General features: G+C 44.9%; 1 protein-coding gene across 1 annotated transcript in view; it reads left to right on the top strand.

Moving 5' to 3' along the window:
• Window positions 1–22,634, top strand: part of LOC138287577 (sodium- and chloride-dependent GABA transporter 2-like) — a 731,527-nt gene that overhangs the window by 239,315 nt on the left and 469,578 nt on the right. The window contains exon 5 of the mRNA XM_069228135.1: window positions 6,157–6,289. Within this exon, the coding sequence (XP_069084236.1) occupies window positions 6,157–6,289 (133 nt within the window). The remainder of the gene's footprint in view (window positions 1–6,156; window positions 6,290–22,634) is intronic.

Consider the following 22,634-nt stretch of genomic DNA (forward strand, 5'->3'; position numbering starts at 1 on the left):
AGTTGTCTCCACTTTGTAATTCACTGCGTATACTTCGTACTGTGGTTAGGTTTCAGTTGGGGTAGTGGTGTGTTTGTGAGCAGTTTGTCTCTGGTTTCGCGCAGTCCAGTTTTCGGCCAGTCCAGTTTTCGGCCCTGCCTCTGGCGATTATTTCTGAGTCTACGATGTGATCGGTCAGTCTAGTAGTGAGTTACATTTGTTGTAGTCTCCCGCGTAATGTCCTGTATGCTCCCAGCCGCTAGCTGGCTTTGCGCTCTTGGCATCGTTTCCGTTTGGTTAAACGCTAAAGGTGGTCTGGGGAGGCCAGGCCCGCTTGTCCGGGGTAGCAGGCTGCCCCTCCGCGACAGCACGAGCAGCCCAGGTAGACCGATCCTCCCCTCCAAATCTCAGCTACTCACTTCCTGTTCCAACGTTCTCTGTGAGTGCTGGTGGCTCCCAACTTGCTGCTAAAATTCAGCGCCGCTATAGGTGTCATTTCACTGACTCCCTCAGTTTCGGCAGTCGTCTTAGGGATTCGCTCTCTGTAGCTCCCCAGTCACTTTTCAACACCAAGTTTAGTCCACTGGGAGGGTATCTCCTCATCCCCAATCCCAGCTGCCACAACCAGGGGCAATGACAGGGGTCCTCCGGGCTTCACCAGTTCACCCAGGGGCCCACGCTGACCGTTAGGCCTCACCTCAAGTCGCACTCAGTATTTTCTCTTTACCAGGAGATAGGCTGTCCTCCCCTCGAAGCGCGAGGCTATGAAGGCGTCTTGACAGACTTGCTTCCAACAGTCAGATGCCACTGGGGAGGGAGTGCAGGCTGGTTACCTTGGAAAATGATGAAGCAACAAAGATGTTGCACAAGTCAGGAAGGTGAGGCATCGCTGGAACAGGTGCAGCGTCAGTTCCTTACTGCTACCGGGGAGGTAAGGCATTGGTTCCTTACTGCTAGGGAGTGGAGGTGCGTTATTGGTTCCTTACGGGTGCAGGGGAGCTGATGGGGCATTGGTGGTGAGGAGTTGGTTCCTTACAACAAAGGCAAGGTCGATGAATCCAGTAGATCAAGATTTGAGGCAATGACTTTGCAGTGTCACAATCACATCACTGGGCCCCAGGTCCTGAGGTGGAGTTGGAGACGGGTGTCATGGACGTCTGTGACATGGGACTCAAAAGTACTGCTGAGGCATCTTGCCTGTGTTGCAGGTCGCAGTCGTTGCATTCAGCATGGAGCATGGTTCCAGTTAAGGCAGAAGTGTGGAGTTGGAGAGCAGCACCAGTTCCAAAGATGCTCTGGAGTGCTTAGATTCTTCATGGTTGCACCAGAGCTCACTTCCGAGGAACTGGATTTGGCACCACTTGGCAAGTCAGTACTCTAAGCAAGAAAGCCCAGGCACTGGTTGGTGAAGTCTTTGATGACCCTGAGACTTCTTAACAGGAAGTAAGCTCAGTTCAAGCCCTTGGAGAACACTGAAAGCAGGATGCAGAAATCCAAACCGAGTCCTTTCACTCACAGGACAGAAACAGCAAGCAGCAGCAAGCACAACAAAGCTACAGGCAGAGTGGCAGTCCCTCCTCCAGTATCCAGCTCTTCTTACTGCTGGAATGTTCTCAGTCCAGAAATGTTCCAACTATGTGTTGTCAGAGGTCCAGTACTTATATCCATTTCTGTCTTTAAAGTAGGCAAACTTCAAGGAGAAGTCACTGTAGTGCACAAGAACCTGCCTCCCCTGCCCTGGCTCCAGGCACACTCTATGGGGTTGGAGACTGCTTTGTGTAAGGACAGACACAGCTCTATTCAAGTGCAAGGGGCAGCTCCTCCCACCACTCCAGCTCAGGAAGACTCATTAACCTGGTGATGGGCCATCAGGATATGCAGGACAAACCTCAGCTCCCTTTTTGAGACTGTCTAGATTGAATGCACAAACAGCCCAACTCTTATGCTGACCCAGATATGTATTCAGCAGCCAGGCAGAGGCACATAATGGGTAAGCAACAAAATACCCATTTTCAAACTTACAACTCAAAAACCAACTTCATCAAAAGTTGCATTTTTAAATGTTGAGCTCGGAGACCCCAAACTCCAGATCTCTATGTGCTCCTATTAGGAAATTATACTTAAAAGATATTTAAAGACAAGCCCAATATTATCCTATGGGAGAGATAGTCCTTGCAATAGTGAAAAAAGTATTTAGGAGTATTTCACTATCAGGGCATATAAAAACACACCAGTGCATGTCCTATCTTTTACATACACTGCACCCTGCCCATGGTGCTGCCTTGGGACTACTTTAGGGATGACTTACATGTAGTAAAAGGGAAGGTTTGGGACTGCTAAAGTGTGTGCACTTGCCAGGTAGACATTGCAGTTTAAAACTGTACACACAGACACTGCAAAGGCAGGCCTGAGACACACTTGCAGGGCTACTCGTCTGAGTGGCATAATCAGTGCTCCAGGCCCACCAGTAGCATTTGATTTACAGGCCCTGGGCACACATAGTGCACCTTACTAGGGAATTACTAGTAAATCAAATATGCCAATCACTGGGAAACCAATCACCAATACCATTTACACAGGGAGCACTTGCACTCAGGCACTGGTCAGCAGTGGTAGAAAGATCAAAGACCCAGAAGCCAGAAAAAACAAAATTCAGCACAGGATAAAAAAACAGGTCAGGAGCAAAAATACAGGGGAAACCATTGCAAGAGTTGCCAGGTCTAATAGATACAGTCATCTGTAGCTGTCTCTTGGTCATATTTACTGTTGCCAATATACATAGAGTGGGCCCATTGCTCATGATTGGAGGGATTTGTTGCCTATCCCAGGTTTGGCTTCCCATCCTTCCATGTGTCTGTGCTGATCTGAAGTATTTCGATCTCACAGGATTCTGACTGATTAACTTATACCCCTCCAAAGCAGACCCCTTTACTTTCTCCGACACCCTTGCTCTCCAGGATGTTTCCCTCCTCAGTTGTCTTCACCTCCCCTTCGCATATGTTTGTTTACCTTTAACCATGCTACTCTGTAGCTCTCCTTCTCTTCCGTATTTGGATCCCTCTTCCTTGGCCCCATCTCCTACTTCATTTTATTTTTTTGGTGCTTGCTGTGCTGTCATCTTGCAAATTAAAGGATCCACAAGCGTGCATGCAAACGCAGCAAGCAGGTATGAATGAGTATGTATTACTTTAACAAACATATCCAAACATGTCTGCCACAGATATTTACAGATTCATCAATAACATCTTTAAATTAGTTTGCAAAAATATTACAAATGCATTCAAAGTTAGTCACGGTACATTCATGCACATCCTTGGTGCCCATTTCTGAACAACATTTGTTAAAATACAAAAAGACGGCCACCATCTGTGAGCGTGCATTCACGGAAGCCATCTTTGAATGGATTTGTAATACTTCAATAAACTGTTTGCAAAGTAGCGACTGTGGATTTGTGCACATTTACTGTGGTTACGTAACCCAAAAAACCCAATACGTTTCACTGCAAATACTTGCTTTTAATATGTTGCTCCGCTAGCAATCTCAGGCACAAATAAAATATTGCAACTAGTGGTGTTCTTATATTTCTTTTATTCAATGAAAAATATTTTCAATAGAGTAGACCTTGCTAAAAGTAGCGGATGAGGCACATTACATTTTCTTAACATAAACCAAAGATAACAGTACCAGTAAGACAGATCTTTTTGAGAAAGACTAAAAATTGAAATTTCAAAAGACCAACATAGCATTCATATACATTCATAGAAGATGAACAATTTATAAGAGTACAAATCACCAGCCTCTAAATTAGGGAGCAATTAATGAAGTTTTTAGCTCTTTCTGAATAGAGAATGAAGAGTAGAATGCAAAAATGGAGGAAGAGTTTCCCAAATCGTGTAAGTATAATCTAAAAAGGCCTGTTTTTGAACTCTAGCTCTTTGAATATTAAGGGGCCTATTCACAAATTGCATTTTGCAGTACCTTAGGAGTACTACAATAGTACCACCAATGTATTACAAAATGGCATTCACTAGCCTGCATTCAGAGGTCTACGTTTCCGCCTTAGCTATCTTTTGTGTGCAAATATCTGCACACATTTAGGTATACGTTTCAGTAGTTAATGTGGGAGGAATGAGTGTAGTGGCTGGAAAATGGAGAATATTTACAATGGGTGGGGTTTAGGAGGGACTAAGGAGTGGACGGGGGTGTTGGTAGGGTTTTTGAGAGGAACAGGCACCCACCCATAAAAGAGTTAGCAAATGGCTATTCACAGACTGCACTTCCACAGATACTACAGACAAGAAAAGTCCCAAAGCAGCTGTACATGTACTCCAGCTCAGAGCTCGAATAAGTTCAGCAGCACACATAGACAACAAGAGGTATGGCATCGTTCTTCCAAGAAAATAATGACGGCAGCGACTTAAAATGGAAGCTCTGAACAGCTGAATGGAGAACATATTACAAAGGCAATGAGCAGCATTTCAGTATTCACGGATAATGGGCATTGCTGCTATTTAAATGAGATTCAAAAACTTCAAAAAAGATGCAATTCTCAGTAACTGGTTCAGTGCCTACTGAGCAATTTTACCTTGTTGTGCAAATGTGAATCAATTGTAAACTTTAAGAATATGTATTGTGTGTCGTGAATCAATGGTAAACTATAAGAATATGTGTTGTGTGCTGTGTTGTTAATGGTACCGAGAGGCCAGCTTCAGGTCGTCGTGATCTAATTAAAATGGGAAGATGGTGTTGAAGGATGAGTGTTTGAAAGAAGCCTTCCTTTTCTAGGGATAAATACTGGGGGGTAGGGATTTGCATTTGAAAGAATCACACACTCTCTTTTAGTTGGCTTCATAGCACCTATAAATGAGAAGCAACAAGTGCCATAAGCTATAGCTACTTTAAGATAGAGCTGTATGTGATTGAATCATGCCTCTCGTCCAAAAAATCCCCCAAATCCCCATGTAAAGACAAAAAAACACTGCAAGACAGTGCCAATCTTTGAGACACTCTTCTGGCTGTGAGTAGAATGGGGACACATGGATGATCCCAGCAGGAAAGAACAACATCTCCCAGAGAGAGTAGATTAAAACTAATCCAAAGTCTTACTTTCTCCATGCATTGGGACTAGGGGCCAGATGTACAAAAGGATTTAGGGCCTGATTTAGATATTGGAGGAGGGATTACTCTGTCATAACAGTGACGGAAATCCCGTCTGCCGAAATCTAAACAACGTTATATCCATGGGATTTAGATTTCTTCAGAGAGGATAGCTGTCACCGGTGTGACGGATTAATCCCTGAGCAAATATCCAAATCAGGTACTAAGCATTCTCTAATTTGGCCATTTGTAAATGCCAAATGGCCTTTTGCCATGTACCAACCCTATTTTGCCATTCAGTAGCCTATTACCGAATCGCAAATAGGGTTTGCGGGTAGGTATTAGGAAGGGTGGTGTTAAGGGCGTCCCTTTCTAATAGTGAGTTTCAGGGCTGTATAGTAATGTTTTGTGACTGAAATGTGGTCACAAAATATTCTTATTTTACTGACTCTGTGTACAGGTGGTAAGCCATTCACTTCTCCCCCATTGTCCCAAATGTTCTTCTGGATTTTGAGGGGGCATCGGTTATCAAGCCCTTTATACCAAACACAACCTGTGTGCCAGACTCACGTGGTGGGGAAGTGAGCAAAATGTATATGAAACATCAGTAGTTCCTTTTCCATTGAGCTAAAGTTACACATGAGCAGGATGGCGGGGCTTTCTTCACAATCTAAAGACGTTTATCCCTTCATATCCTTATGGTACGTTTTTTATAAAATAACATTTTACGTATCTTTATGCCCATAGTATATATGATGGTTGGTGTTCCTAAATTGTCCAAAGGCCTTTTAAGGAAGCATGAGGTATTATGCTAGCATTTGATAATTTTTTCTCCACTCCATGGGCGTAGGATGGCTATACAAAAAAGTTAGCTACGTTGTTTTGTTTTCAGCAATTCTTGTTTAATTATCTTTAGGTAAGTTGATGGGAAAATGAAAAATTACTTCTCGTGCATGCATGTTTAAGCTCTTCAAAAAAGCTCATGGCATTCTTTACAATAGGAGATAATAAAGTGGGTGAAACAGAATGAAGTTATAATATATTCAAATTATGATTATTACCTCTTCTTGTCCCCAACAGAAGGCACGTGCTACATATATCTGATGGCATAGAGAATATAGGCAACATACAGTGGAGGCTGGCATTGTGCCTCCTCCTGGCCTGGATGATCTGTTACTTCTGCATTTGGAAAGGAGTCAAATCCACTGGGAAGGTAGGACCTCAGCACCTGTTTCATCTGAGTTACTGTGTTTGGCATACTAGTGGAAACCAACAAATCACGGACACTAGAACAGCAACATATCACATTACTACAATACCAATGAAAAATGTATCATAGCTCACATGCGTAATTTTACACGGTTCAATTGGCAAAATAACTTTCAGTTATTAAATTAACTCCCAGAAATTGTTTTTGGACTAACTCCAATAAAAATGTACCTTTTGAAGAAGCAGTTGTCTAGGAGAAGCCATCTTATAAGATTGGTAAGCTACTGAGATAATTAAGTAGGCTTCGGCACCAGCTGCCCATAGGTGTCTGTAACTATACTATGGTACATGCAGTTACAACACCAGGAGGGTAATGCATGCATTGTGCCTCAACATTTGGGCACTAATGGCAGGCGGTGGTGTGGTTGGTTTCGATCAAACACAGCTTCTCCACACTATAGAGGAATAGATTGATGCTAGATCGTTCCCTTTTGTTGCAGCCACCACAGGTGCAACTGCACGGATAGTGAAACTCAGTCATGGCAAGAACAGCTGTGCCATTGACCTGAATGTCACAGCATTATGGTGAATGGTTATGGAACTATGCTCTGCTCCGGTGTTAAATATCACTATGAGTGGCAACTTCTTTAATGTCCCATGAGTAGTGACAGTAAGTGAAGGAGATATTTTCAGAATGTCTCCTTGAAGTGCACCTTCTTCATGATCACCGCACAGGCCATTCTGGTTTAACAAATTATATTAACGTATTTTTATGTTAAGATTTGGATGACTTCTATTGCTCATAAACAATGGCTTGTTTTGTCTGTAATAACCACAGGATGTCCAATGTGTGTTGTCTTACTTATTGATCATTAACTGACAAGCAAAAGGGTGTTTACTGTGCACTCAATGATGTGTGTTTACAGTCTATTGAGGCGCAGAGATTAACCATGACTAACTCTTAGTATATGTTGAGTTTCTATTTTTTGGCTCCTTTTGTGTATTCTAGGTTTATTGTTCAGTAAAATAAATAATCGTGCAAAGTACTTTAGTACTAAGTGAAACCCAATAAATTACAATATGCCACTCTGTAAATGAGTGGACTTGAAAAAGTGGTCTCCAAGTCCTATGCTTTACCCACACTGATGACAGGAAATCTGTTTTAGTCTTGTTTAAAAGTATAATGAGTGTTTATGTATTTTGAATAATAAGTTTATGTAGAAAATGAATTAACGTAGAAAATTAATGCACACATTTGAAAATGTGACCTCGAAGAATGGCCACCAGTGTTCACGAAATGTACTAATTAATGATCAAGGCTTATGAAATATCGAATATGTTCTAGACTAATGCAGTAATATGTCATATTAAGGGTTATGATGTATGCTTTAGTTTTATAAATTGTAGGCCTTAACTTAGCAAGTGTCTTGGCCTATTTTATCAGGCCTTAAGCAGAAGCTGTATTTCTTAGTGTTTAATAAAAATGCTGACCGAGTGAATTAAACTGTGAAATGTCCATTGTCTTGTTAAAAGTGCTTAACAGAAGCTTTTTGTGAGAACCGTCTGCTAGGAGATGATGTTCTTGCTAATGTGAAATTTTGTGTGTAATGTGTGTGTGAGACTGACTTTCCCAGGACAAGAACAATGAAGATACTGACTGGAGAGGAAGCAGCAACAATATTGTTACCTGACAAGCCGGATGATGAGAACATCGTAAGGCGGACCAATCAACTGTATGTGAATGGTGAAATATTAGAATTCATTGATTTAACATAGACATTTTGCTCACGTGCCTTGGAGCAGAAGTGACATTCTATCATTTACAAATGATTATCCAAAATTGAGAGAAAAGACAGTAGAATGGTATCAGCAGACAGACAGGTTTGTGAAACTTGTGAAGTGTTTGTGGGAGGACTTGAACACATTACTAGAGATAGGGGTTCCTACTGACTTGTGGGCCCAGTGTAAGAGGAGTGTAGACTGGCCAACAAGTGAACCGGAGAGAGACAAGAATACAGGTGCACCATCGCCTGAGGTAATTAAATATTACAATAAGGTGATAGAGTTTCTGAAATCGAGAATTTCGCCCAAAAATATTGATTGGCAAAGAATTGACAGGACAGCTCTGGAAGCAAAGGAGTGGATACATGCATATCATGAGAGATTGTTGCAGGCTTTCAAGCATTACAGTGGTACATAAACAATTGAGGTAAAAGACATGCTACATTTTGTGTTCAGATTCGAGGAAGGATTGAGACCTGAAATCAGCCAGATGATTAGGAATAATTTGATTTGTTGGCAATCAATGCTTATTGATGAAGTGTTGCAGTACGCAAAATACTGTAGTGATGAGATTGAGTTGAAGCAGAAAAAGCTGAAAGAGAAAGCAATGGTGATGCAGATTAAAGCAGCTCAATCAGGAGTGCAAGGGAATTTTCCACAGCAGTTGCCACAGCAGCAGCAGGGAAATGTGATGTTTTAGCCTCAGATGAGAGGTAGAGGTCGTGGAGGCAATATAAGTTGTGGTCCAGATTTGAATACTGTAGTGGGTCAGAATGATGTGCAGGGTATGAAGAAGCTATTGCCGTGTCACATTTGCGGAGCCGTGGGACATTAGAAACGGGAGTGTCTGATGATGGTGCAGGAAGATGTTGTTCAGCAGAGTAATGACATCAATTTATTTCAGAATGTGAGCGGACTGAGAATAAGGGGCCCTTACTCAAAGTTTCAGAATAATGTGAATCAAGTGCAAAATGTTCAGCCCATGCAGCAGGTGTAAATGTCCTGTGCACAAGTGTCACAGTTGCAGCCGATGCAGCAGCAGGTTCCCATGGTACCTAGACAGCAAATGCAAAAACCTCAAGCCAGATGGAGCAGCAACAGATGATGCTTTCTCAACAGGTCACAGGACAGAGGCAAAATAGAAATAACAACACAGTGTACCAATTTCCTTTACACAGTGAGGATGGAATAAATGGTGAATGGACAAGTGATAGTTCAGATGAGGAGCCATGCGTGCTTGCGACTTCTTTAGAAGTAGATCAGAGAGGACCCTATGTGAGGGTAAAGGTTATGGGTCACAGAATTTCATTCTTGGTGGAGACGGGAGCTACACGCTCTACAGTGAGATGTGCAGAAGTTCCGAATTTGCCCTTTCAGGTAGAATAGTACTGGTTGTGGGGGTAGCAAAACAGTATTTGACATACTGATCCGATTACAGATCCAGTTCAAGTTGAGATTGGCAATTTTCAGGGACTGCATAAGTTTGTGGTCTGCGATCCGGTATCCCTACTGGGAAGAGATTTGCTGTGTAAAACAAAATGTTTGATTACTTGCTTGAAAGACGGAATTGAGCTTCAGACAAATAGTGATGGATGAGGAAGACCAAGCCCCAGAAACAGAGTGTGAAACTACAAATGAGGAGTACCCTTTGAATGAGTTTTTCCTGATGTTCACAGTGAAAGAGCTTCATCCTGATTTGCAGTGAACAGTGCAGGAGAAGGTGTGGGATTTGACAGGAAAAGAAGTGGGTCTGATAAAAGGAGTGGAGCCAGTCAAAGTTACCATAAAACTGAATGCAGTATTTCCCCAACTTCCGCAGTACCATGTGCCACACGATGTTCTGATGAAAGTGGCTCAGATAATTGCAGATTTCGTGAAGCAAAGGGTTCTGAAGGAAATTTGGAGCAGTCCGTGTAACTCACTGATAATGGGTTTGAAGAAGCCCTGTGCGAAGGTTCAGATTGTTCAGAATCTGAGAAAAATAAATGAGATGGTGGTCAAATGTTGTCCCATAGTGCCAAATCCAGCTTTGAGAATGTTTAAACTTCCATGTGATGCAGAGTGGTTCACAGTCATTGATTTGTCACAAGTGTTTTTTTCTGTGCCCCTTCATGAGGATAGCCAATTTCTCTTTTGTTTCAAGTTCTTGGATCGAGTTTATTGCTGGTGCAGAATTCCTCAAGGGTATTCAGAGTCACTTTCCATGTTCAATCAGATCTTGAAAAAGAACTTGGAGTCGGTGGATTTTCCTTTCCGATCAACTTTGGTGCAGTACATTGATGACTTACTGATTGCATCCAAAACATGGGAGGAGTGCAAGTAGGATATGATTGCCGTGTTGACCCATTTGGGAAAGAATGGTCACAAAGTGTCTCCACTGAAATTGCAGTACTGTCAGAAAGTAGTGAAGTATTTGGGCCACCAAATTGAGAGAGGGTTGAGGACGATGTCCAGAGAGAGGATTACAACGATATTGCGGATAAGTCCCCCAATCACACAGAGAGATGTCAGGATGTTTTTGGGAATGGTGGACTATTTTCGCCAATGGATCCTGAATTTTTCAGTTATTTCCAGACCATTGCAGATGTTGACTCATAAGGAAGTCACTGATCCCATAGTGCTAGACCAGGATGAGATGAAAGCATTTACTGAGTTGAGAGAGAGTTTGTGGAGAGCTCCAGCGTTGTTTATGCCTGACTACACGAAGCCTTTCACATTGTTTTGTCATGAGCATGATGCACGTTCATTGTCTGTCTTGACCCAAGTCCATGGAGGTGCCCATCGACCAGTAGCATACTGTTCAGCTACTTTGGACCCAGTTGCAGCAGCCTTACCAAGTTGTTTGCATGCAGTTGCCACAGTTGGTCAACGTCTTTCACATTGTGAAGGTGTGGTGATGGGATATAGCCTGACTGTAATAGTCCCTCACTCTATTGAGATTCTACTGACAAGGACCAAAACCCAATACTTGACTGGTGCTAGGTTGACTAGGTATGAAACAAGTATTTTGGGGTTACCGAACGTGACACTGAAAAGCTGTATAGTGCTGAACTCGGCAACCTTACTTCCAAGTGAAAATGCTGAAATTGAAAAAGAGGACGATGTCGAACATGATTGTCCTGCAGTAACTGAGTTTTGCACAAAACCGAGACCTGACATTAGAGATACCCAATTGGAAGAAAATGACTAAATTATCTTTGTTGACGGTTCTTGTCTGAGAGACAATACAGGGACACTGAGAGCAGGATATGCTGTGTGCACAATTACAGGAACCTTGGAAGCTTTTTGGCTTCGAGGAGTGTATTCTGCCTAAGTAGCGGAACTGGTAGCCCTTACTAGAGCGTGCCATGTTTCGTCTCAACTGAGAGTTACTATCTATACGGATAGCCAGTACGGATTTGGAATAGTTCATGATTTTGGTCAATTGTGGTCACAGAGAGGTTTCCTGACCTCTTCTGGTTCGCCAGTGAGAAATGGTAAGAGAATCAAAGAACTATTATGTGCAATTCAAATGCCTGAAAAGATTGCCATGGTGAAATGCAGTGCACATCTGAAGTCGCAGGACTATGGGGGTCATTCTGACCCCGGCGGTCTTAGACCGCCGGGGCCAGGGTCGGCGGGAGCACCGCCGACAGGCCGGCGGTGCCCCGCAGGGCATTCTGACCGCGGCGGTAAAGCCGCGGTCAGACCGGCAACACTGGCGGTCTCCCGCCAGTGTCCCGCCGCCCTATTGAATCCTCCAAGGCGGCGCAGCTAGCTGCGCCGTCGAGGGGATTCCGACCCCCCCTACCGCCATCCAGTTCCCGGCGGTCCGCCCGCCGGGAACCGGATGGCGGTAGGGGGGGTCGTGGGGCCCCTGGGGGCCCCTGCAGTGCCCATGCCACTGGCATGGGCACTGCAGGGGCCCCGTAAGAGGGCCCCTACAAGTATTTCACTGTCTGCTTGGCAGACAGTGAAATATGCGACGGGTGCAACAGCACCCGTCGCACCTTCCCACTCCGCCGGCTCGATTACGAGCCGGCATCCTCGTGGGAAGGGAGTTTTTCCCTGGGCTGGCGGGCGGTCTTTTGGCGACCGCCCGCCAGCCCAGGGAAAAACTTAGAATACCCTCCGCGGTCTTTCGACCGCGGAGTGGTATTTCGGAGGGGGAAGTCTGGCGGGCGGCCTCCGCCGCCCGCCAGACTTAGAATGACCCCCTATGTGTCATTGGGAAATGGATATGCGGCTCAAGTCGCAAGGTTTTGTGCATTGAACTGTATATTGTTCAAAGACAAGTGGGAACTGTTACATGAAGAAGACGAAACATGTACAAGCTATGCAATGAAAGTAATTGACACTTTGGAAGAATGAAAATCTTTGCAGAATAGTGTTGACAAAGAGGAAAAACATTCATGGAGCAAATTAAAATGTGTTCAAAGACAAGATTAATTGGGGGTTTCTGAGGGGGGTCAATTGGTTTTGCCAAATAGCCTGTTGTCTCAAATGGCAAGATACTATCATGATCAAGCACATGTTGGGAGGGATTCCATGGTTCGTCTGTTTAAACATGATTGGTTCAACCCAAAGTTTAGACAAGTTGCTGAAGCAGTTTGCCATCGTAGTGTCATTTGCTAACAGTTAAATGCGGGTAAAGGGACGGTGGTTAATTTGAGCCACATTGGAAGAGCAGGAGGTCCATTTAGCAGAATGCAAACGGATTGCATTGCGATGCCTGAGTGTGGAATTTTGAGATATGTGTTGGTGATTGTATGCCTCTTTAGTCACTGGATAGAAGTGTACCCTACACAAAGAAATGATAGTCTCACAGTAGCGAAATTACTGCTAGGGGAAGTGATACCACATTTCTGATCTCTTTGGAATCAGATAGGGGAAGTCACTTCAATAACAAAGTAATTAAATTGCTGTGTGCAGCACTGAACATTGAGCAGAAGCTGCAGTGTAGTTACCACTCTGAAGCATCAGGACTAGTGGAACAGATGAATGGTACCCTGAAGTCAAGAGTTGCAAAGATTGAAATGGCCTGACGCATTGCCTTTAGTGTTGATGTCAATGAGAAACACACCTGAAAGGTAGACAGGATTGTCACCCCATGAGATCCTCATGGGCAGAGCAATGAGGTTACCAGCGGTGCCAGCAACTGCACTTGTCAACATTACAGATGATATTGTGTTGGATTACTGCAAGGGTCTGGCTGATGTAGTCTGCTCTTTTTCTCAGGAGGTGGAGGCCACCACACTGCCACCGATCCATGACCCAGGGCACAACCTGAGAGCTGGGGACTGGGTTGTCATCCGCAAGCATGTGAGAAAGACGTGTTTAGAGCCCCGTTGGAAGGGACCCTACGAAGTGGTCCTGATGACTACTACAGCTGTGAGGTGTGCTGGGATCCCAAAGTGGATTAACGCAAGTCATACGAAGAAAGTGGCGTGTCCACTGGATCATGAAGAAGCGTTGTTGAGAGTACCAACAACGGTGAGACAAATCTCAGGGCTGGAAGAAGAACAAAGAGGAACTGAGACCAGATCTGAGTTTGTTGAGGATGGTTCAGTCACTCCTGTGAGAGACAAGGGTGGAAACCTCCAGGAGGGTGACGGGGAGCCTATCTCAACTGAAGCAGCAAGGAGAGTGTGAACGGGCGAGCCCGTTCACGAGCCGCGATACACCAGGAAGTGACGTGTCGGATCTCTCCGACACGTCTCTTCCGCGTTCCCACGTTGCCGTGGGAACGCCTGCGAAGGACGAGTGGCGTCCTTCCGTTGCCACGGAAACCCCGGAGGGGTTCCGGGCCGCGGCGTCAACGAGGCGGGGAGTTCCCTACGTAAAGGGACTTCCGGACGCCAGAGGAGAAGGCGGAGAACAGGAGAGCAACGAAGGACGGGAGGACGGAGAAAAGGACAGCAACGGAGGACAGGAGGAAATCGGAGAACAGGAGAGAAACGAAGGACAGGAGGAGAAAGGAGAGGAGGAGGAGGAGAACGAGCAGGAGAAGCGACCAGAAGGAGCAGGAGACACGAGGGGATCACAGAGGGAAAAGGAGGAGAGGATTATTCCGGACAGCACCCCAAAGGAACACCCCAGCTCCAGCCACGACCCATGAGGGTCGTGGCTTACCAAGGTACGGTCCTTGTGGGAACACAAAAGAGGTGGTCACAATTAAGAGGGCACTGGGGAAGGGGAGGAAGACAGAGGGAGGAAAGGAGTTTGAAGGGTTTTTAAGGAGCACCAGAAAAAGCACGAGAGTCACAAAAGTGCACTATTTGGGCGTTTATTCACTTAACCTCCCTCACCAACTTCACCCCCTGGTCCCCTCCTCCCCTTTACTTTAATAGATCATAAAGCACATGTAAATACCCCACTTACCTTAGCGTTTCCTTTTTGTCAACACGGTACTACCCATTGGAGGCTGTCACCAGACGAGAAGAACACTCCCCTGGAAGAAGAAGAGACAAGACAATAAAGGAAAGAAGGAACAAGAGACAGTATTGAACCCTAAGAGGAAGAAAAAGACAATTAGAGACATTTCTATAAAATCTTCAATAAACCTTTTTCTGAACATCATACTTACGCTTTGTGGGTTTTATACCGTTCGACCTACTACAGTGGTGTCAGAAGTGGGATCTTGTACAGAAGTATCCCACGGGTAACAGAACGGTATAAAACAATGAGTGACAATCCATCCCTAGAAGATAAGATTAAACAACTAGCAGAAGGCCAACGCCATCTGCAGTTAGTTTGGGAAGCCCACCAACGAGAGGCGAAAGAGGACAGGGAAGCCTTGCAGTCAGCCTTGAAGAGCCAAGCAACGATATTAGCAAGCAACCAATTGGTCCATGAGACGGCAATGAAAAAGCTAACGGAAACAATCGCCGCTAGCGAAGTACATCCCAATGTACCAAGTTCAGTATTGCAAAAATATCAGGAGGGAGAAGACCCAGAATCTTTTTTCACTAACTTTGAAAGGGTTGCGTCTTCAGCCCAATGGCCGGAGGATAGGTGGGGTCAATATGTGGCACCATTACTTACAGGTCTCTTACAAGCTGCTTATCAGGCCGCTAATCCCGGGGGAACAACACCATATAAAGACATTAAGACCAGCATCCTAGAACGAGTAGGCCACAACAGCGAATATTATTGAGTTAAATTCCGGAAAGTAAAGTGGGGACCAAATGAGGACCCTCGCACTTTCTACTTCCGCGTGCGAGATCTGGCTTTGAAATGGCTGGGTCCAATTGGGAATAGCAGAGAGGAGGTTATACAGACTATTGTCCTCGAACAGTATCTAGACTCTTTACCCACGTTAACGAAAAATTGGATTCGACAACATCCAAAGGTGGATACCGAGATGGCCATTGATCTAGCCTGCGCATACCACCGATCCACAGATGTGAGAGGTATGCCACCACGACCTCACCTTAAACCGGTTATAACCCATCCAAAACCTGTACCAAGATTTCCCCTGGAAGACCCGGGTCCTCGCCGAGTACCAGAAGGTCCTCCGTCACAGGGACCACAGTGTTATAATTGTGGGGAATGGGGACACATAGCTCGTATGTGTCCGCGGAAATTAGAGGAAGGTGAACCTATGGAAATAGGAGTGACGAGGAGACGTGTACTTTGTACAGGACAGGGAGACCTTAAATTCAAACAAACCCTTAGACTAAATGGCCGGTCTGTCTGTGCACTAATTGACTCAGGGTGTAGCCAATCAGTGGTTCGTGAGGATTTAATAAGCCCAATCGATAGGGAATCCGGTAGGTGGGTCACGATTTGTTGTATTCACAGGGATAAGGAACAATACCCCGTCACAAGAGTGAACATAGAGTGGGAAGACTACAAGGACTTCCATCCAATGGGAATAATGCCCCAACTGATTGAGGAATGTATCATTGGTACTGACTACAGACGTTTCCCAGAACTTCTGGATTATGTTCGTAAACCGAAAATCCACCAGGATTGGTGGTTTGAAGCTCCTTTCTCAGACAGTAATATTGAAGGCCCTTTACCATGAAGGAAATTATCACGTAAAGAGAAGCGAGATATAAAAGCTCAGTTCAGATCTCAGAATAAGCAGGAGCAAACTCAGAGACTTATAGCTGAAATACATGATGCACCTCTAAGTTTCCACCAACAACAGAGAGAAGATCCCTCCCTCGCGCAAGCATGGAAATCGGCAAAAACCGAAGAAACAGAGGAGGTGGGTCCCTACTTCCTGGTTAAACAAAATTTACTATATAGGGTGACCCCTACCAGGGAAGGGATCATAAACATCAGCTAATAGTTCCCGAAAATTTTAGGAATCAAGTCCTAACTCTAGCTCACAGTCAACCAGGGGGCGGACATTTTGGGAGAGAAAAAACTGAAGAATATCTCCTCAGACGATTTTACTGGCCAGGGGTTTTCGCACATATCAGGAGGTACTGTTCCCAGTGTCCCCGATGTCAACTGACAGACCCTGGTAAGCCCAGGAAAGCACCCTTTTTTCCCCTTCCTATCATAGACATACCATTTAGTAGGGTAGGAATGGATTTAATTGGGCCATTGGTGCCGTCTTCTAAAGGGCACGCATACATATTGGTGATCGTTGACTATGCCACCCGATACCCAGAGGCCATTCCCCTGACCAGCATGACCACAAAATCCGTGGCCCAAGCAATGATAACTGTTTTCACCCGAATAGGATTTCCCCACGAAATACTCACGGATCAAGGGACCCCATTCATGTCTAATCTCATGAAACAAGTTTGTAAGACTTTAGGTATTTCCCAAATAAGAACATCCGTCTACCATCCACAAACAGATGGATTGGTGGAACGATACAATCGGACCATCAAAACTTTATTAAAGAAAGTAGTCACTGATTCAGGGAGAGACTGGGATCAAAAATTACCATTAGTTTTATATGCTATCAGAACTCATGAGCAGGCATCCACAGGACATAGCCCATTTGAATTAGTATTTGGCCGACAACCCCGCTCCCTTTTAGACATGGCCATAGAAACGTGGGAAGAAGAAGCTGAGGAGGGGGGTAGACCATTGCTGGAATACATACATAACTTAAAATTCCATTTACAAGGGCTGTGGGAGGAGGTACGAGAAAATATGGAACAGGCACAACTAACACAAAAACACTATTATGACAAAGGAAGTAAGTTGCGAGTCCTACAGACAGGAGATCAAGTTCTCATCATGCGTCCCACATCGGATCAAAAACTACTTGCCAGATGGCAAGGTCCTTATCGAGTGATTCGAGCAGTCTCTCCAGTTACTTACCTGATTGAGTTATCGGCTAACCCTAAAAAAACACAAATTTACCATATAAATCTGTTGAAGAAATGGGAATCATCAGAGAACTCAGACAATGCCATAGAAATGGGACAGTTTCTATATTCAAGCAAGGAATCACACATTGAGTGTTACCCTCACTATCAGCCTGGTAATAATCACATACCCGCTATCAATGAGTCTTTAACCAGGGCTGAGAAAGAGCAGTTAAGTTCCCTATTGAAACACTTCCAACAGTTCTTTTCAGAAAACCCCGGTAAAACCTCTTTGATTTATCATCACATACGGACTTCTCCGGGTAAAATAGTCCGTTTACGACCTTATCGTATTCCAGAGGCAAGAAAGCACATCATAGAAGATGAGGTTCAGAAAATGTTAGCTCTTGGAGTGGTGGAGCACTCCCATAGTCCCTGGTGCTCCCCGGTAGTCCTAGTACCAAAACCTGATGGGACGGTAAGATTTTGCATAGATTTTAGGAAACTTAATGAAATCTCTATGTTTGAGACCTATCCCATTCCTAGAGTAGACGACGTCCTTGAGAAATTAGGGAAAGCAAAATATATGTCCACAATCGACTTGACTAAAGGATACTGGCAGATTCCTCTGGCTCCAGAGGATAAAGAAAAAAACGCTTTTTCCACCCAATCCGGGCTTTATCATTTCACTGTGTTACCTTTTGGCCTACATGGAGCCCCAGCTACCTTCCAAAGGTTAATGGATAGGTTACTTAAGCCCTTCCACACATTCGCGGCAGCGTATTTGGAGGATGTAGTCATTTTTAGCGAGTCATGGGAGGAACATCTAGAACATCTAGCAAATATTTTCCGTACCCTAGCAACAGCGGGATTAACAGCCAATCCCAAGAAATGTGTCCTAGGGAACACCGACATATCGTACCTCGGGTATAATATTAGTCAAGGCACCCTCCAGCCCCAAATAAAAAAAGTAGAAGCCATAAAGAATGCCCCTACCCCTAAAACAAAGAAAGACCTTCGTTCTTTTCTGGGTCTTGTAGGATATTATCGCAGGTTTATACCTGGATATTCCACTCTTGCTGCGCCCCTCACGGATCTTTTGTCTAAATCCCACCCCAACCAGTTGTTACCCTTTTCTGAGCTACAGAAGAACAGCTTTGAGGGACTAAAGTCTTATCTTACTAAAGAACCGATATTACAATGTCCAGACTTTACTAAACCATTCCATCTGTATACAGATGCTTCCGATGTGGGGTTAGGAGCAGTTTTGAGCCAACCGGACGAGGAGGGCCGGGATCTCCCTATCCTATTTCTTAGCAGAAAACTATTCCCTCGAGAGCAACATTATCCTATCATCGAACGAGAATGTCTAGCTATTAAATTGGCGGTGGACAGTTTACAGTATTATCTATTGGGCCGGTCTTTTGTTCTATATACGGATCACGCTCCCCTCACCTGGATGGCTGCCCATAAAGATTCCAATTCACGGATTTTGCGATGGTTCCTTGAACTGCAGCCTTTTTCCTTTCAGGTTCGACACATTCCTGGGTCACAACAAGGTCCTGCTGATTTTTTGTCTCGCTACCCTTGCGCCTCTTCGGTCCTCGAACAGGACCCATCTTGGGAAGGGGTGTGTGAACGGGCGAGCCCGTTCACGAGCCGCGCTACACCAGGAAGTGACGTGTCGGATCTCTCCGACACGTCTCTTCCGCGTTCCCACGTTGCCGTGGGAACACCTGCGAAGGACGAGTGGCGTCCTTCCGTTGCCACGGAAACTCCAGAGGGGTTCCGGGCCGCGGCGGCAACGAGGCGGGGAGTTCCCTACGTAAAGGGACTTCCGGACGCCAGAAGAGAAGGCGGAGAACAGGAGAGCAACGAAGGACGGGAGGACGGAGAAAAGGACAGCAACGGAGGACAGGAGGAAATCGGAGAACAGGAGAGAAACGAAGGACAGGAGGAGAAAGGAGAGGAGGAGGAGGAGAACGAGCAGGAGAAGCGACCAGAAGGAGCAGGAGACACGAGGGGATCACAGAGGGAAAAGGAGGAGAGGATTATTCCGGACAGCACCCCAAAGGAACACCCCAGCTCCAGCCACGACCCATGAGGGTCGTGGCTTACCAAGGTACGGTCCTTGTGGGAACACAAAAGAGGTGGTCACAATTAAGAGGGCACTGGGGAAGGGGAGGAAGACAGAGGGAGGAAAGGAGTTTGAAGGGTTTTTAAGGAGCACCAGAAAAAGCACGAGAGTCACAAAAGTGCACTATTTGGGCGTTTATTCACTTAACCTCCCTCACCAACTTCACCCCCTGGTCCCCTCCTCCCCTTTACTTTAATAGATCATAAAGCACATGTAAATACCCCACTTACCTTAGCGTTTCCTTTTTGTCAACACGGTACTACCCATTGGAGGCTGTCACCAGACGAGAAGAACACTCCCCTGGAAGAAAAAGAGACAAGACAATAAAGGAAAGAAGGAACAAGAGACAGTATTGAACCCTAAGAGGAAGAAAAAGACAATTAGAGACATTTCTATAAAATCTTCAATAAACCTTTTTCTGAACATCATACTTACGCTTTGTGGGTTTTATACAGTTCGACCTACTACAGAGAGCCTAGTCAGAGGAGGGCTTTCCCAGAAGCAGATGATCTTGAGAGACAAACAAAGCAATTGCCAGACCCAAAAGGGGAAGGAATTGAGGTTGATCAAAGTCAAAGTGATCTGACTCCTCCTGAACCGGTTCCAGGTCCATCAAGAGAAAACACCAGAGAACAAGGAAAAGGTTCAAGTTCAAACTTGAAGAGAATACTGACAAAGGGTCCACTGAAAGGAGATAAATGGCTGGAATCGCAAGTAGAAAAAGGGAAAGAAGTGGTTTTTGAACCAACAATAGAGTAAGAAGTAGATACTACAAGGAAAGAAGATCAAAGTGAAGGAGAATTGAATGGTGATTGAAAACGGAAGAGAAAGAGAATAGCAAGTCAAAGATACGCAGGTCCTGAATGGGCGTATGCAACTACAAATGAATGGCAGCAAGAGTTTTTGTCTTTTTGTTTTGATAGAGAAGTTCCGGGTCAGTATTTCGAGGTGACGTGAAAGAAGCTAATGAACTGGACAGTTGGAACAATCTGAGAGAAAACTTTTGAGAAAGAGACTGCTGAAAGTAACCGGAAGAGACATTGATAAACTGATTTGACTTTTGAAACCTGATTTTGACAAAGCTGCTAACTGACTTTGACAAAGAAAAGGGATCCTAGCAGTGAAAGTGAACTGCTGAAAGAAGAGTTATTTATTTTAGATTTTTGCTGCAAGTTTTCTAAATTTCTACTGCTTTCTGATTCTTTACAGATCATGGCTGACTTTAATAAACAAGGTAGAGGTATTAGGCGCTGTAAATATATGAGCATTGGTTTGGCAATTATGTGTGGCATATTGTTTGTGGTGTTGATTGTGGGTATGTCTGTTCTGGATACGAGAGGAGCCAACTATACTTATGCTTTTGAGAAGACTAACGGCATTGGAGAAGTTTAAGTTAGATGACAAATATTTGCATTAGTATACTAATGCGCAGTGAAAACTTTCTTCTAATGTTTTCTATCGCTTATTGAGTAAGTATGTTGAGACAATGGATGCAAACAATTGTTTTGTGTGTACGAAGATTCCTTTATCAGTCGAGGAAGGAGTCACATATCATAGTTCACCTCTAACCTACGAGATAAGTTGTAGTCTGGTACTAACAAGCCTTTATAACCAGGAGTACATTCAGTACTTCTATTCGAATCATGATCTTGTGTTTTCGTTTGTTCCTATAATAAGGTATTTGAGTAAAGTAGCTAAGGGTAATGACATAGGCCCTCATTACGACCCTGGGGGACAGTGGTATTTTGAAGAAAAGTACTGCCAACAGGCTGGTGGTACCTTTCCCCAAAATATGACATTGGTGGAATGGCTCAATCCAAACTGCCAACGTACCACTCCGTCCACCAGGGCGGTAACAACTGCCGGGCCGGAGACTTCAGTCTCCAGCTCGGCGGCCATCATGTCCCACCCGAGGTATGATGACCCCACCTACCCCCATGGTTTTCGTGTCTTCCTAACAGCCACGAAAAACATGGCAGTAAGCACTATCAGTGGCAGGGAATACCTTCCCTGTCACTGATAGGGGTCTTCCTCGCCCTCCTCCCCTCCCCAAAGTCCTCCCGCGTCCTCCTCCTCCCACTCCAGACCCCCCCACGACGTACACGTACATTCACGCACCATCATACACACGCATACACATACTCATAACCACATTCACCCATGCATGCATACATCCATTCACACACATTCACACACACTGACATACATATAAGCACACATGCATTCACACAACACACAGTACACGCACTAACACATCCACACATGCACACACATACCACACGCAACGTACACCCACATTCACGCACAAACAGACATACACACACCCCCCACACACACACACACAGCACCCCCTTCCCTGTCGGAGCACTTGACTTTCCTGATTGCAGGGGGTCCTCTGGCAGGAGACGGGATGGGGCGCTGCTGCCAGCAACCGCGTCTGCCAGCATAACACCGCCAGGCCGTGTCATGGATCATGATACGGTCTGCGGCGGTATTCTGGCCTGGTGCTGCTGCTGGCAGCAGCGCCACCTTACTGCCGTCTGCCGCCATGACCGTAGCCAGAATTACTCCATCTTTCTGGTGGAATTCCGGCTACGGTCATAATATGGGGGTTGGCTGGTAGCCACGCCGACAGTCTTTTGGCGGCCGTCGGTGCAGTGGTAGGCAGTTTTTACCGCCACTGTCATTAGGAGGGCCATAGTATTAGTTAGAGGGTTCCTTGAACCTACTTTGACATTTGACACAGCATACGCACACCGCAACAAACCGGACATGCTTGCTTACACCGTTAGAGAAGAGCTTTTTAGATCACACAGATGACAGGAGAAAAGTGTAAAGGAGAAATTAGAAAAAGGCTTAGAGAAAAGAACTTACAGGAATGATTATGCTTATAGTGCTATTAAAATTCAAGGGAAATTAGCTTTAGATGCACAACATGTAGGGAAGCTTTGTATAAATAGGCCTAAACTGCACACTGACACTTTATTTGTGGGTACGAGTGAATGCAGGCATGTGTTTTTGTTCCAGAGTAAATGGACTTTTATGTTGAATGGACAGAACCCTGCAATTCCAGGGATATATTATATTTGCGGACTTAATGCTTATTACAGTCTTCCAAGAGGATGGTATGGGACATGCTATTTGGGGATAGTTTTCCGAAAGATTTATCAAAT

Source organism: Pleurodeles waltl, chromosome 4_1 (genome assembly GCF_031143425.1).
Source record: "Pleurodeles waltl isolate 20211129_DDA chromosome 4_1, aPleWal1.hap1.20221129, whole genome shotgun sequence".
NCBI lineage: Eukaryota > Metazoa > Chordata > Amphibia > Caudata > Salamandridae > Pleurodeles > Pleurodeles waltl.